Raw genomic sequence first — 15402 nt, 5'->3', positions numbered from 1 at the left:
AAAAAAGAAGATAGCTCACACCGGGACAATTTCTGCTCGATTTCTAAAATCTTCTATTTCATTGCCTAGTTGCCAGTTTTTGTTTAAAGCATTATTACCTGCTTTTTCCATCTCCCCAATTTTGCTTGCTGTTGTATTTGTTGTTTTATTTTTTTGTTTTGCTGGTTTTCACGTGTTTTTTACTTGTTTAACATTGGAAAAATATGTGGTTACACATCACCTTTTTACACACTGAGAATTATTTGAACATATGCATTCTTTCATTTTTGGAAATTCACTCAATTCCAACACAGAATTGAATTATATTAAAATAACTCATTTTCTTTCTTATGTATGGCCTCATATTAATTTCCAATATTGGGCTTCCTGATGAACTCTTTTTGGCGCATTGTGATAACAAAATTCTTTACTACGTAGGAAACCTTTGATAAAGATTTACTCTAGAATTTTTCTGGGAAGTAAGCTCAAACTTGAGATTGCATTCTTTCTAGGATTCACTTTCTAATTTACCCTCAACATTTTTTAAAAAAAGATTTTATTTATTTATTTGAGGGAGAAAGTGCATGCAGGCACGTGCAGGAGCAAGAGGGAGGGGCAGAGGGAGAAGGAAAAGCAGATTCCTGAGCAAGGAACCTGATGTGGAGTTCAATCCCAGAACCCTGAGAACATGACCTGAGCTGAAGGCAGATTCTTAACCAACTGAGCCACCCAGGCGTCCCTACCCTAAACATTTCTGTCAGTGGTTCAGTGATTATTTTTAAATTAAAAAAAAAAAAGTCTGCTTTTAAAAAGTTCTGGTTAAGCTTTTTTGGAGGTGTGGATAAAAGTCTACTTTGTGGTTGTTTAAGCAATGTGTTTCTACTTTGTGGTTGTTTAAGCAATGTGTTTCTGATCTATAAAAGTGTGTCCTTGCAGGGCTCTTTTTAAGGATTGAATGAGATAATTTTTGTATTTGTATACTTATGATTATTTTTATTGTGTACACCGATTCATTTGGGAGTGATACTGGATGTCCTGACCTATGGTTTTACATTAAAAAAATCCAGTATTGGTTTATTTCCTTCTGATTATTTTATCTCCACGCATAATACATTTTAAAAACAAACTCATATTGACCATTTTTCTAAATCTCTAAGTATTCCTTCAGAACTAATGATCATTATTTAATTTTATAATAATTTTTTCAATCACATCCCTGTTGTTGCATATTCAGATTGTTTTCAAGTATTTTCTCATTATAAATAGTACTAAAACTGTATTTAAACCTTTGTTTACCTCCTAGGTGAAATTACTAGGACAGAGAACATTTTTATGGTTTTTAATTCTTTTAAAATTGTCCTTCACATATTTAATCTCTCTAATAATGTATGCAAGTGCTCATTTCACTATAACCTGGGCAATATTGGGTCTTATCATGAAAAACAAAACTCAACAATTTTGAACACTAGGTGACTAGAGAAAAATATTACCTTTAGTTCTTTAATGGTTGAGTTGCACATTTTTTGCTGTTGTTTAGTGACTCTTTCATGAACTGTCCTTTGTGCACAGTTCAATGGCATTTATATATGTATTTTTTGTTGATTTGTTAAAAGTTTAAACATAATAGGACATAATAATTTTATTCATTTTCCAAGATTTTACTTTTTTTTTTAAGATTTTATTTATTCATGAGACACACACACACACACACACACACAGAGGCAGAGACACAGGCAGATGGAAGAGCAGGCACCATGAAGGGGGCTGGACATGGGACTTGATCCTGGGTCTCCAGGATCACGCCCTGGACTGAAAGCAGCGCTAACTGCTGAGCTACCGGGACTGCCCCAAGATTTTACTTTTTAATGGTTTTTAAATTAATATAGAAGCCTTGTAAATTTGAATAACTAAAATTGCTTTTTTCCTTTCTAGTTTTTTTTTGTTTTTATACTTAGAAGAGTTTTTTCTTCCTAAAAGTTACAGATTTCAAAAGTATTTTTAAAGTATTTATTTATTTATTTATTTATTTATTTTTAATTTTCTTTTTTTTTTAATTTTATTTACTTATGATAGTCATACAGAGAGAGAGGCAGAGACATAGGCAGAGGGAGAAGCAGGCTCCATGCACCAGGAGCCCGATGTGGGATTCGATCCCGAGTCTCGAGGATCGCGCCCTGGGCCAAAGACAGGCGCCAAACCGCTGCACCACCCAGGGATCCCCTCAAAAGTATTTTCTTCCAGTCTTTTATTTTGTCATTTAATGCTTTAAAATCATCCATCTGGGTTTGGTTTTACTTTGAATAAGATATTTTCCCCCAATTTATTTTTATTCTTATTTATTTTTATTTAAAAAAAGATTTTATTTATTAATCCCCATTACCTATTTAAATACATTCCCCCACCCACATCCCCTTTAGTAATCCTCAATTTGTTCTTGAAGAGTCTGTTTCTTGGTTTGTCCCCCCCCATCTTCATTTCTTAAATTGGTTGCAAATGTTAAGATTTTATTCTTTTTTGTAGCTGAGTAATATTCCATTGTGTGTGTGTGTGTGTGTGTGTGTGTGTGTGTGTACACCACATGTATATCCATTCATTGGTCTGTGGACATTTGGGTTCTTTTTTGTAGCTGAGTAATATTCCATTGTATATATATACCACATGTATATCCATTCATTAGTCTGTGGACATTTGGGCTCTTTCCATAGTTTGTTGATAATGTTGCTGTAAACATCAGGGTGCACATGTCCCTTCAGATCAGTATTTCTGTATCCTTTGGGTAGTAGTGCAATTGCTGGATCATAGGGTAATTCTATTTTTAACTTTTTGAGGAACCTCCATACTGTTTCCAGAATAAAATCAGCATTTCTCTTTAGTGAAGGTAATCAGTCTGCTCTGATTCATTTTTTATAGAATAATATAATCTGCTCAGCCTGTTTCCACTGAACATTTGCAGTCCTCATCTCAAGATAGATTTCTTGATGTATTACATAGGACCAGAGTTCTGTATAATTCCATGATGATTTCTGTATGTTCATATTTTCATATATGTACATGTACATGCTTTGCCTTTTTACTCTCATGTAGTTTCCATGTTTTAAGTGTTTGTTTACGTTGTTGGGTCATTTACTATTAAATCATCCCAGCTCTTTCACCCTTGATGAATAAAACCCATTATGGGAAGTAGAACATGACAGATAGAAAAGCCTTCTTTATTATTGTTATGGGAGAAAAATATTAATATAGAATTTACAAATCCAGGATCATTTGAACCTCATATTTATAAACTAGATTGTAATTTATACTTTTTTTAAAGATTTTAATTATTCATGAGAGGCAGAGAGAGAGAGAGAGAAAGAGAGAGGCAGAGACACAGGGAGGGGGAGAAGCAGGCTCCATGCCAGGAACCCGATGTGGGACTCGATCCTGGGTCTCCAGGATCACGCCCTGGGCCAAAGGCGGCAATAAACCACTGAGCCACCGGGGCTGCCCTGTAATTTATACTTTAACTGTCATTATCCAGTTATGGATTCTAGTTCTGTTTCAGTTAGCTACTGTTGGCTTGATAAACCACCCCACAACTTACTGTGGCTTATAGCAGGTAGAGCTCAGCAGGAACAATTCATTTTTCTTCCGTGTGGTGTCAGCTGGGTTTAGCTGGTGGCTGGTGGAGTAGTGTAAGATAGGCTTTAAAACAAATTTTTTTGGGGGAGCCCAGGTGGGTCAGTGGTTTAGCGCCACCTTCGGCCCAGGGCCTGATCCTGGAGACGCGGGATCGAGTCCCACATCGGTCTCCCTGCATGGAGCCTGCTTCTCCCTCTGCCTGTGTCTCTGCCTCCTTTTCTCTGTGTCTCTCTCATGAATAAATAAATCTTTAAAAATTTTTTTTGTATTTTTTTGACATTTTAAGTTGTTTTACTAAATAATTCTAGTAAAATAGTCTTATTCACCTGTCTGGTACTGGCTGTAGGTTGGGGTACCTCGATTCTTCTCCATAGGGTCTCGACTCCTTATTTACATGGTGGCAGGAATCCACAGGGCAAAGGTAGAAGCCATCTAGGTTCTTAAAGCCTTGAGCTTCTGAATTTGTACCACACTGTGCCACATCCTTTTGGCCAAAGCAAGTTACAGAGCTAACCCAGGTTCATGTGGTGGAAAAGAGGACATCTTAACGATGGGAGGAGCAGTGACATCCTATTACAAAAAAACAGAGGCATGATTGTGGATTATTATTAAGATCTGTTGCAATTGAAATGTAACTCTTTATATGATAGTAAATTTCACACCCATACTGATTCTTACCTACCGATTCACACAATTGAAAACAATTTGGTTAAAATTTTTTGTCATGAAAGAAAGCTGGACTCCTAATATGTTATTAAGTTCTTAATTAATTGAATTCTTTTTTATATTGTTTATCAGTTTTCGTACTTCAAAGTGAAAGCACACCACAACTTTAAATTATTTTTGTTAGAGATAGCTAATTCCTTTTTAAATATTTATTTATTTTTTTAGAGAGAGAGAAAGAGAGTATGTGTGTTTGATGAAGGGTGGGGTTGAGGGAGGGAAACTCCTGCCGGAGTACATAGCCTGACTTGGGACTTAATCTAATGATCCTGAGATCATGACCTCAGCCCAAATAAAAAAAAGTCAGATGCTTAACCACCTGAGCAACTCAGGCACCTCAGTTCATTCATTTTCTGAGTAAATGTAGGAAAGAGTTTCTTGCTGGAGTTCCTGTGCCTCAGTTTCTAGTTTGTGGGCCATAGAATTTTATATATAGTGTTGTAGAATCTGATACTATTCTAATATGATAATGGATGTCAAAGTGCTATGTACGTTTTAAAGCGTGATTTATAAAATGTTCACCAATGTATTTGGTCTTTTTAACAAGAAAAAATATAGTTTGCCATATATAAATGTAGCTAATAATTATAGACTTCAGTTTATATAAAATTTTAGGTTAGTTAAGAATAAGTATGCTGAAGTCACTTTAAAATAACATACTAGTAATGCTATATTACTAGTATTATTTATAAAATAAGAATATGATCAGAAGGAATGATCTTTTTATTTTTGCCAAGTATCCATTAACATTTTGAATTACTAAACAATTATGAAAGAAACTCATTTTTATTGTGTGTATTTGTGTGTGTGTGTGTATATGGTTTATGATTTAAATTTAAATAGGATTTTATTTCTATTCATTTCTAGAAATATAAAGAAAAGGACAAACACAAACAAAAACACAAGAAGCAACCAGAACCATCACCTGCATTGGTTCCTTCTTTGACTGTTACGACAGAGAAAGTAAGTTTTAAGTGCCAATTTTGTTTTTTATAAGAACTAGTTATGTGCTGGCTTTTACCTTTAAGAACTATTGTCATTCTCAGTCCTGGTTCCCTTTAACTTTTCCTACCTCTTTAACCCTAAATTAAGCACTTTAGGATTCCCATTTCTTAGTCCTTTATCCCTCCTTCTGTTCATTCTACATTTGTTTTTGAAAAATATTAAGTAAGGCTAACAACTTGAGGGGCATCATTGAGTTTAAGAATTTGGACTGTAAAATGGGTTTTGTCCACCTGTGATTTTGAGTTCTGGCTTCAAAACTTAATGAGCTCTTAGGTTAATTAACCTCTTTGTAACTCAGTTTCATCATCTATAAAGTGGGTGAAATAATTACTAGAATTGAGTAATATATGTAAAGCAATTACATTATCTAATTCATAGGAAGCAGAGTAAATGTTAAATATTATTAAGATCATTATTTGCCTAATATGAAAATAAATGGAGACAGAGAAAGAGTGGGGACATAGTTAGCAAGGGAATGAAGAAGATACAATAGGAGATGAGGCTGGGCAAGGGGCCAATCATAGTCATGCAGGGCTCTATAAACAGTGGAAGGACTTGTTTTTTTTAGTTTGGGTAAAAAGTAAGCCACTGGTGCATTCTGAACTGAGATACAATATGCTCTGATTTGGGTTTTGTAAGGTTTTTTGGCTGCTTTGTTGTGGATGGACTGTAGAAAGTCAAGGATGAAAGAAGCAAGGAGGCCATTAAATTATTACAATAACGCAGAGAGAGATGGTGTTAACAGTGGAGATGGTGAGAGGTTATCAGAAAGTAGAACCCATGTAACTTTCTCATAGAGAATATGAGAGGTGTGAGAGAAAGAGAGGATCTAAAGAGGAGTCCAAGCGTATTGGGCCAGATAACTAGAAGGAATGTAATTGCTGTTAACAAAGATGGGAAAGACTACAGGTGTGGTAGGTTGAGGGTAAGATGAGAAATTCAGTTTTGGATATGGTATTTGCATTCTCCTGCTGTCAGAAGAAATTTAGCAGTTAAAAACAGTTTAAACCTATTATCTTCCTGTTCTGGAGGCTAGAAGACTGAGTGAACTTGGCTGGTTACTCTCAAAATGTGAAACCAAGGTGTTGGATGCCCCAGGTTCACTTGGGAGCAGGTGCTTCTGAGCTCATTCAGGTGGTTAGATTTATGCCCATTTCCTTTCAGGCCTTCAGTTGGGGTCTGCTCTTAGGTTCTAGAGGCTCTCTTCAGTCCTTGCACATGGGTCCCTCCATTTCAGAGCCCTCAGTGGCTTGAATCTTCTCACCCTTGGAATCTCTCTGACTTCTGCATCTCTTCTGCTCTGGCCAAAGACAGTTCCCTTCTTTTAAGGGTTAATGAGGTTAGATTGAGCCTACCTGAAAAATCCTGGATAATTTTCTTGTTATAAAGTATATAATTTAGTTATATCAGCAAAGGCCCTTTTGCCATGTAACATAACATATCACAGGTTTCAGGCGTTAGGATGTGGACGTCTTGGCAGGGCTCTTCTGCCTACATTAGGGTTGAGATATTTATGAGACATCCAGGTAGGAATGTTAATAGCCAGTGGCATGCATAGTCTGGCATTTGGGAAAGAGGTCCAGACTTGAAATATAAATTTGGGAGTTGTATCTGTATAGAGTTTACTTAAAGCCATAAGAGTGGGTGCCAGTGAAGGAGTGAGTGCAGGTAGGGAGGAGAAGAGGTCTTAGAAAGCCCCAGGACTGCCAGTGTGGAAAGATCTGGGAGAAGAGGGAAAACTAGTAAACAAGACTGAGAAAAGGAGACCAGGGTTTGGTAGAAAACCAAGAGGATGCGAATATGCTGGTAGCCAAATTAAAGAAAAGAAAAAAAAGTTAACTGTGTCATAATAATATGAGGATTAGCTGTCATGTTTAGTCATATGGTGACATAAAAGTTCTAGTTTGAACTTTTTAGAATGATAAAAATGGTAACATATAGTTATGTACACTTTTAAAAATCTGATTCCTTTCAATAACCATAAGTATTTTGAGATTTTTTCCATGTTGTATGTATCAGTAGCTTATTTCTTTTTATTGCTTATTTTCTATTATATGGACATACCAAACTGATATCCATTCAGTAATTGATGAACATTCAGATTGTTTTCCAGTTTTTGGCTATTACAAATAAAGCCTACTTTATACAGACAGATTTTTCTTGAATAAATACCAGGAAGTGGAGTAACTGGGGTCACATGGTAAGTGCATCCTTAATTTTTTAAGACACTACCCCACTATTTTCAAGATAGTTGTACCATTCAACTTATTCTGTGAGTGGTAAACCAGAGTTCCTATTCCTCTGCCTTCTCTGCAACATTTGGTATGATCAGTCATTTCAGTTTTAGCATTTCTAGTGGATATGCACTAGTTCCTCATTCAGTTTGCATTTCTTTAATGACAGTATTGTGTTGAACATCTTTCCATGTGCATATTTGATATTTTATAAATTTTCTTTGGTGAAAGTCTGCTTAGATCTTTCAATTACCTGCCCTTTTTAATTGGCTTGCTTTCTTAATACTGCATTTTGTGAGCCATTATATGTTCTGGGGGCAACTCTTTTACCAGATACATTATTTTTGCAAGTATTTTTCCCATTCAGTGGCTTAAGCAGACAATTTTTTTTAACCCAACGTGGAGCCCCAGTGCAGGGCCTGAATCCACAACCCTAACATTAATTAAATGTGTGTGTGTGTGTGTATTTTAATGTTTTCTTCTGGAAGTTCTGTATTTTAATGTTTTGCCTTTAGGTCTATGGTCCATTTTGTGTTAATTTTTGCATATAATGTGAGTTATACATCAAAGTCCACTTATTGAATGACTTTTCTACTGAATTATAGATATCCAGTTTTTCTTGACCCACATGTGGAACATATTATCCTTTCTCCACTGACTTGCCTTTAGCCACATTTGTTGAAACCCATTTGACCATATATGTATCAGTGTATTTTTGGACTCTGTTCTCCCTTGATCTGTTTGCTTTTACATTCAGTTCCACACTATCTGGATTACTGTAGCTTTATAATACCTTAGGTCAGATAGGATCCATCTTCCAACTTTTTTCTTCTCTTTGAAAATTGTTGTGGCTCTTCTAGGTTTTTATATGAATTTAAGAATCAGACTGTCACGTTGTAGAAATAAAACTGCCTGTATTTTGATTCAAACTGCATTGAGTCTACAAATCATTTTGAGGGAGAATCGATGTCTTAACAATATTGAGTTTTCTGATTCATGAACAGAGTACATCTCTTATTTAAGTCTTTGCACACTTGTTAGCAACAAGTATGCAGATTTTATACATCTTTTTTCAGTTCTAGTTTCTGATTGTTCCATTCTAGTATATAAAAATACATTTAAAAATTATTTAATATTTGGTGTCTTGTAAACTTGCTGAAAATTTATTTTGAGTAGCTTATTTGATTCCATGGGATTTTCTTCATAGATGATCATGGCAACTACAAATAAGATAGTTGTACTTTATCCTTTCTGATCTACTCTTTATTTCTTATTATATTGTTAAATATAAGTGGTGAGAGTGAGCATCTTTGCTTTTGTTCTTGATAATCTTTTTTTTTTCCCCCCAGATTTTATTTATTTTAGGATAGAGAGAATGTGGGTGGGGGATGTATAGAAGGAGAGGAGAGAATACATGCTGGATGTGGAGCCCCATGTGAGGGGCTTGATCTCATGACCCTGAGAGCATGACCTGAGTTGAAATCAGGAGTCCCATGCTTAATCAACTGGACCACCCAGGTGTCCCAAAGGGAAAGTAATCTTCTGATATTATATATGATGTTTAGGAAGTTGCCTTCTCTTCCTAATGTGCTGAGGATTTTTAATCAGCCATGGATATTAGATTTTGTCAAATAATTTTTCTACATATTTCATTAGATTGATATGATAGGTTTTTTTTCTTTTTTTCTTTTTTTTTTTTTGCTATCTTAATCTGTTAATATGGTGAATATTGATTGGTTGTGTCCGTCGTCCCATCACCCCACCCCCCCTTTGAGTCAAACTTTCATTCCTGAGATAAATCTCATTTGGCCTTGATACATTGCCATTTTTGTATATTATTAATTCAGCTTTTTTGAAATGTAAAGGAACTTTTGCTCTGTATTCAGGAGGGATATTGGTCTGTAGTTTTCTTCTTTCTTTCTTTCTTTCTTTCTTTCTTTCTTTCTTTCTTTCTTTCTTTCATTCATTCATTCATTCATTTTGAGAGAGAGAGAGAGAGAAAGATAGAGTTTAAGTGTGTAGGGAGAAAGGCTTGATCTCACGGCCCTGAGATCATGACCTGAGCCAAAGTCAAGGGTCAGTTGCTTAAACGACTGAGCCACCCAGGCACCCTTGTAGTTTTTTTTTAGAATGTCATTGGATTTTGTTACAAAAATAATGCTGGCCTCAAAGTTAGTTGTCAGATGTTTCAGTCTTGTTCAGTTTTCTGGAAGTTTGTCTAGATTTTGTATCAATGTTTGGCAGAATTTACTTTTAAAGGCATCTGGGCATAGAGTTTTCCTTGGGAAGGTTTTTAAACTATAATTCCATTTCTTTAATAGAGGGGTATTTAGGTTACTTGTTTCTCCTTGAGAAACTTTTGACATTTGTATCTTTTTTCCTAATCTAGGCTGGCTAGACATTTATGAATTTTATTAATCTTAAATTATTAGCTTTTGGATTCATTGATTTTTTTTTCTACTGATATTAATGTTTTGTATTTTAGTTTTCAATAGTTTTAGCTCTGATTTTATTTTTTCCTTTCTACTACTTACTTTGGGATTTACTTCATTCTTCTTTTTCTAATTTTTTAATGTATAAGATGATAGAATTTATTTGAGGCCTTCCTTTTTTTCCAATATAGGCAGTTTAAAAAAATTAATGAACTTTAACATGAATTTTTAAAGGTCTTATCTGTTCAGTAAGAATAGAATCATACTTTCTAGTTTGGAACCTGCAAATAATGCATGTTTTGCACTGACATTTTCATAATTACTCAACTTTGAAAATTTGCAAGTAAATTTGTGCATTTCCATTTTTGGGAAGTGAACACCCAAAAGAAGTTCTCATGCATAAAAATTAAAGAAGTGATAGGTAAATGGGTAGATTTAAGTGATGTGTGGATGGGGAAATTTTCCCTGGCAATCGAGTGGCAGGCAACTATCACGCGTGCTCTCTCTCTCTCTCTATTTCAGTGCAGCTTATTTGAACTTAAAAACAAAACTAGTTCATTTATTTTTTTTCCCACTCCCCACCTCCACTCCTGCCTTTGGCAACCAGTAATCTTTTGTTTTGTAGAGCAGTTTTAGATTCACAGCCAGATTGAGTGGAAAAGTACAAAGATTTACAGTGTACCCTCTGTCACCACACATAAACATCTTTTCCCACTATCAGAGTGGTATATTTACTACAATCTGTGAACCTACACTGAAACATCATTATTACCTAAAGTCTATAGTTGACATTAGGGTTCATTCTTTGTATTGTATGTTGTATTTTTTTGTGTGTGTTTTTACAAATGTTTAATGATATGTATCCATCTCTATAGTGTCTTACAGAATAGTTTCACTACCCTGCAAATCTCTGGGCTCTATTTATTCCCCTTTCCTTTTAAGCCCAACAACCAGTAATCTTTTTGCTGTGTCCATAGTTTTACCTTTTCCAAAATGTCACAGATGATTGGAATCATATACTATGTAGCTTATTCAGGTTGACTTTTGTAACATAGTAATATGCTTTGAAGTTTTCTTCATGTCTTTTTTTTTTTTAAACATCTTAAGACCTTTTTTAGAGCAGTTCTAGGTTCACAGCAAAATTGAGAGAAAGGTACTGAGATATCCCATATATCCCCTGTTGCCATACATATATAGCCTCCCCTATTATCAGCACCTTTCAACACAGTGGTAAATTTGTTGCTATCAGTGAACCTTCATTGACACATAATCACCCAAAGTTCATAGTTCATATTAGGATTCACTCTTGGTGTTGTATTCTATGTGTTGGACACATGTGGAATGCCATGTATCCACCATGGTAATTTCCTGGAGAATAGCACTGCCCTAGATATTATCTGTTTCCAACTTCTGCCCTCTCACCCTCCATCCCCTAGCAGCCATTGATGTTTTTACCGTGTCTACACTTTCACCTTTTTCAAAATGTCATATAGTTGGAATCATATAGTATGTAACCTTTTCTGGCTGGCTTTTTTCACGTAGTAGTATGCATTTAAGATTCTTCCGTGTCTTTTCAAGGCTTGATAACTGATTTCTTCTAGGGCTGAAGAATACTTCATTCACTGGATATACTACAATTTATCCATTTACCTACAAAAGGATATCTTGGTTTCTTCCAAGTTTTGGCAATAAATAATAAAGCTTTTATAAACATCTGTGTACAGGTTTTTGTGCCGATGTAATTTTTCACTTCCTTTGGATAAATACCAAAGAGTGTAATTTCAGGATAATATGGTAGGACTATGTTTAATTTTGTATAAACGCGCCAAACTGTCTTCCAAAGTGGCTAAATCACTTGGCATTCCCACCAGCAATGATTTGAGAGTTCCTTTTTCTCTCCATTCTCACCAGCATTTGGTATTGTCAGCATTCTGGATATTGGCCAGAATATCCTACTAGGTGTGTAGCAGTATCTCATTTTTTAAATTTCCTTCCTTCCTTCCTTCCTTCCTTCTTCCTTCCTTCCTTCCTTCCTTCCTTCCTTCCTTCCTTCCTTCCTTCTTTCTTTTCTTTTCTTTTCTTTTCTTTTCTTTTCTTTTCTTTTTTCCTTCCTTCCTTCCTTCCTTCCTTCCTTCCTTCCTTCCTTCCTTCCTTCCTTCCTTCCTTCCTTCCTTCCTTCCTTCAAGATTTTATTTATTCATGAGAGCCATGGAGGGGTAGAGAGGCAGAGACACAGGCAGAGGGAGAAGCAGGCTTCATGCAGGGAGCCTGATGTGGGACTCAATCCCGGGACTTCAGGATCACACCCTGGGCCGAAGGCAGATGCTCAACTGCTGAGTCACCCAGGTGTCCCCCACATTGTTTAAATTTTCATTCTGCTGCTGACATAGGATGTGGAGCTTCCTTTCTTGTGCTTACTTGCTATATGTATATATCCTTTGGTGAGGTGTCAAAGTTTCTGGCCCTTTTTAAAATCAGTTCGTGACTCTTAAGTGTTCTTTATATATTAAAGTCTTTTTTTTTTTTTTTTTTTTTGAGTACTGCTGACACAATGTTACATAAGATTCAGCTGTACAAACTAGTGATTCAACAACTCTATGTCATGGTCTGCTCACTACAAGTGTAGCTACCATCCGTTACCATATAACGTTATTATAATACTATTGACTATATTCTCTATGCTGTATCTTTTAATTCCTATCACTTATTCTTTCTGTAATTGGAAGGCTGTATTTCCCATTCCTCTTTACCCATTTTGCTCATCTTCCCCTGCCCCTCCTCTTTGGCAACCATAAGTTTGTTCTCTGTATTTATAGGTCTGATTCTGCCTTTTGCTTTTTATTCATTTGCTTTTTAGATTTTACACATAAGGAAATTATATGGTATTTGTCTTTGACCTATTTCACTTAGTGTAATATACTGTAGGTTCATCCATGTTGTTGGAAACAATAAGCGTTCATCCTTTTATATGGCTGCATAATATTTCATTGTGTATTCCATCTTATTCCATTTCTATCTACCTATCTACATACATACATACACCCACCCCCATCTTCTTTATTCATGTATCAGTGGACACTTGGTTGCTTCCATATCTTGGCTATCATAAGTAAAGCTGGTATAAGTTTAAGATGTACATGTATCTTTTTGAATTAGCATTTTTTGTTTTCTTTGGGTACCATATACCCAGTAGTGGAATTATTGGGTCATGTGGTATTTCTATTTTTAATTTTTTTTAAGGAATAGAAAACTATATTGTATGTAAGTAAAAGCATTACTTAGTTGTCTTCTGAATTCTATTTTTAATTTTTCGAGGAACTTCCATACTGCTTTCCACTGGGGTTGTAACAATTTATATTCTCACCAGCAGTGCATGAAGATTCCTTCTTCTCCACATCTTCGCTAACACTTATATCTTCTCCTTTTGATTTTAGTGATTCTGATAGGTGTGAGGTGGTACCTCATTGTTTTTGGTTGACATCTGTCATCTTTTCATGTGTCTGTTGGGCATCTGTATGTCTTCTTTGGAAAAATGCATTTTCAGATCATCTGTCCATTTTTTCAATCACTTTGTTTTGGTATTGAGTTGAATAACTTCTTAATATATTTAGTATATTAACCACTTGTCAAATATATTTCAGTAGAGGTTACCCTTTTGTTGACGATTCCCTTTGCTGTGCAAAAGCTTTTTATTTTGATGTCGCCCCAATAGTTGATTTTTGCTTTTATTTCCCTTGCCTGAAGAGACATACCTAGAAAAATGTTTCTATGGCCTATCTTTTCTTCTGAGAGTTTTCTGGTTTCAGGTCTTACATTTAGGTTTTTAATCTGTGTTAAGTTTATTTTTGTGTATGGTATAAGGAAGTGGTCCAGTTTCATCCTTTTGCCTGTACCCATCCAGTTTCAGCACCATTTACTTATTTATTTACTTATTTAGATTTTATTTATTTGAGAGTGAGAGACAATGTATATGAGCAGGGGGAGGGGTGGAAGGAGAGGGACAGACAGACTCCCCTGGGGCTCCATCCCAGGACCTGAGCTAAAGGCAGATGCTTAACCCACTGAGCCACCCAGGTGCCCCTTTAGCACCATTTATTGAAGTGACTGTCTTTTCCCCATTGTATATTCTTGCCTCCTTTTCCATAGATTAATTGACCATGGAAGCATGTGTTTATTTCTGTGTTCTCTGTTCTGTTCTGTTGATGTATGTGTCTGTTTTTATACCAGTACCATAGCATTTTGATTATAACAGCTTTGTAGTATATCTTGAGATCTGGAATTGTGATACTTCCAGCTTTGTTCATTTTAAAGATTGCTTTGGCTGTTTGGGGTATTTTGTGGTTCTATACAAATCTTATTATTTGTTGTAGTTTTTTGCAAAATTGATCAGATAGGTCTTTTTCAAATATTTTCTAAGAGCCTTGTTTTTTATCTTTTCATTTTCTTTACTCTGTCTTTGACAGAGCAGAAGTTTGTAATTTTAATTAAGTTCAGCTTACTAATTCTTTCTTTCATGAATTGTGCTTTTGGTGTTAAATCTGGAAAGTCATTGCCAAACCCAAGATTCACTCTATTTTTCTCAAATTATTCTCTAGGGGATTTATAGTTTTGTGTTTTGCACTTAGATCTGTGACCCATTTTGAGTTAATTTTTGTGAAGGCCATAAATTCTGTGTCGAGATTCATTTTTTTGTATGTGGATATCCAATTCTGGCATTCTTTATTAAAAAGCCTGTCTTAGTTTCATCATTTTACTTTTGTACCTTTGTCAAAAATCAGTTGGGGTGCCTGGGTGGCTCAGTTTGGTTAGGTGGCCAACTCTTGATTTAAGCTCAAATCCTGATCTCAGGGACCTGAGATTGAGCCCTGTGTTAGACTCTGTGCTCAGCAGGAAAGTATGCTTCAAGATTCTCTCTTTCCTTGTACACCTTCCACTGCTGTTCTCTCTCTCTCCAAAATAAATAAGTAAATCTTTAAAAAAAATCAATTGATTATATTTATGTGGGTCTGTTTATGTTTCTTATTGGTTCCATTGATTTGTTTATTATTTCAACAGCACTCTATCTTAATTACTGTAGTTTTTTTTTTAATTACTGTAGTTTTAAAGGAAGTTTGAAATCGAATAATGTCAATACTTTACTTTTATTTTTGAACTTTAATATTGTGATGGCTGTTCTTTGTCTTTTGCCTTTTCATTTTATTTTATTTTATTTTATTTTATTTTATTTTATTTTATTTTATTTTATTTTATTTTATTTTATTTTATTTTATTTTATTTTATTTTATTTTATTTTATTATTAGATATTATTTATTTATTCATGAGAGACACACAGAGAGACAGAGAGAGAGAGAGAGACAAGCAGAGGGAGAAGCAGGCTCCATGCAGGGAGCCTGACGTGGGACTCAAT

General features: G+C 35.1%; 1 protein-coding gene across 23 annotated transcripts in view; it reads left to right on the top strand.

Moving 5' to 3' along the window:
• Positions 1–15402, top strand: part of MLLT10 (MLLT10 histone lysine methyltransferase DOT1L cofactor) — a 250792-nt gene that overhangs the window by 155513 nt on the left and 79877 nt on the right. For all 23 annotated transcript variants that reach the window (XR_012030838.1, XM_072825420.1, XM_072825416.1 and 20 more), the window contains one exon: positions 5191–5286. Coding sequence is in view for 22 of the 23 variants with exons in the window: in XM_072825420.1 (XP_072681521.1) it covers positions 5191–5286 (96 nt within the window). In the remaining variant the exon portion in view is untranslated. The remainder of the gene's footprint in view (positions 1–5190; positions 5287–15402) is intronic.

Source organism: Canis lupus, chromosome 5 (genome assembly GCF_048164855.1).
Source record: "Canis lupus baileyi chromosome 5, mCanLup2.hap1, whole genome shotgun sequence".
NCBI lineage: Eukaryota > Metazoa > Chordata > Mammalia > Carnivora > Canidae > Canis > Canis lupus.
Note: the sequence above shows the minus strand (reverse complement) of the source record. Positions and strands in the feature narration are given on the sequence as shown.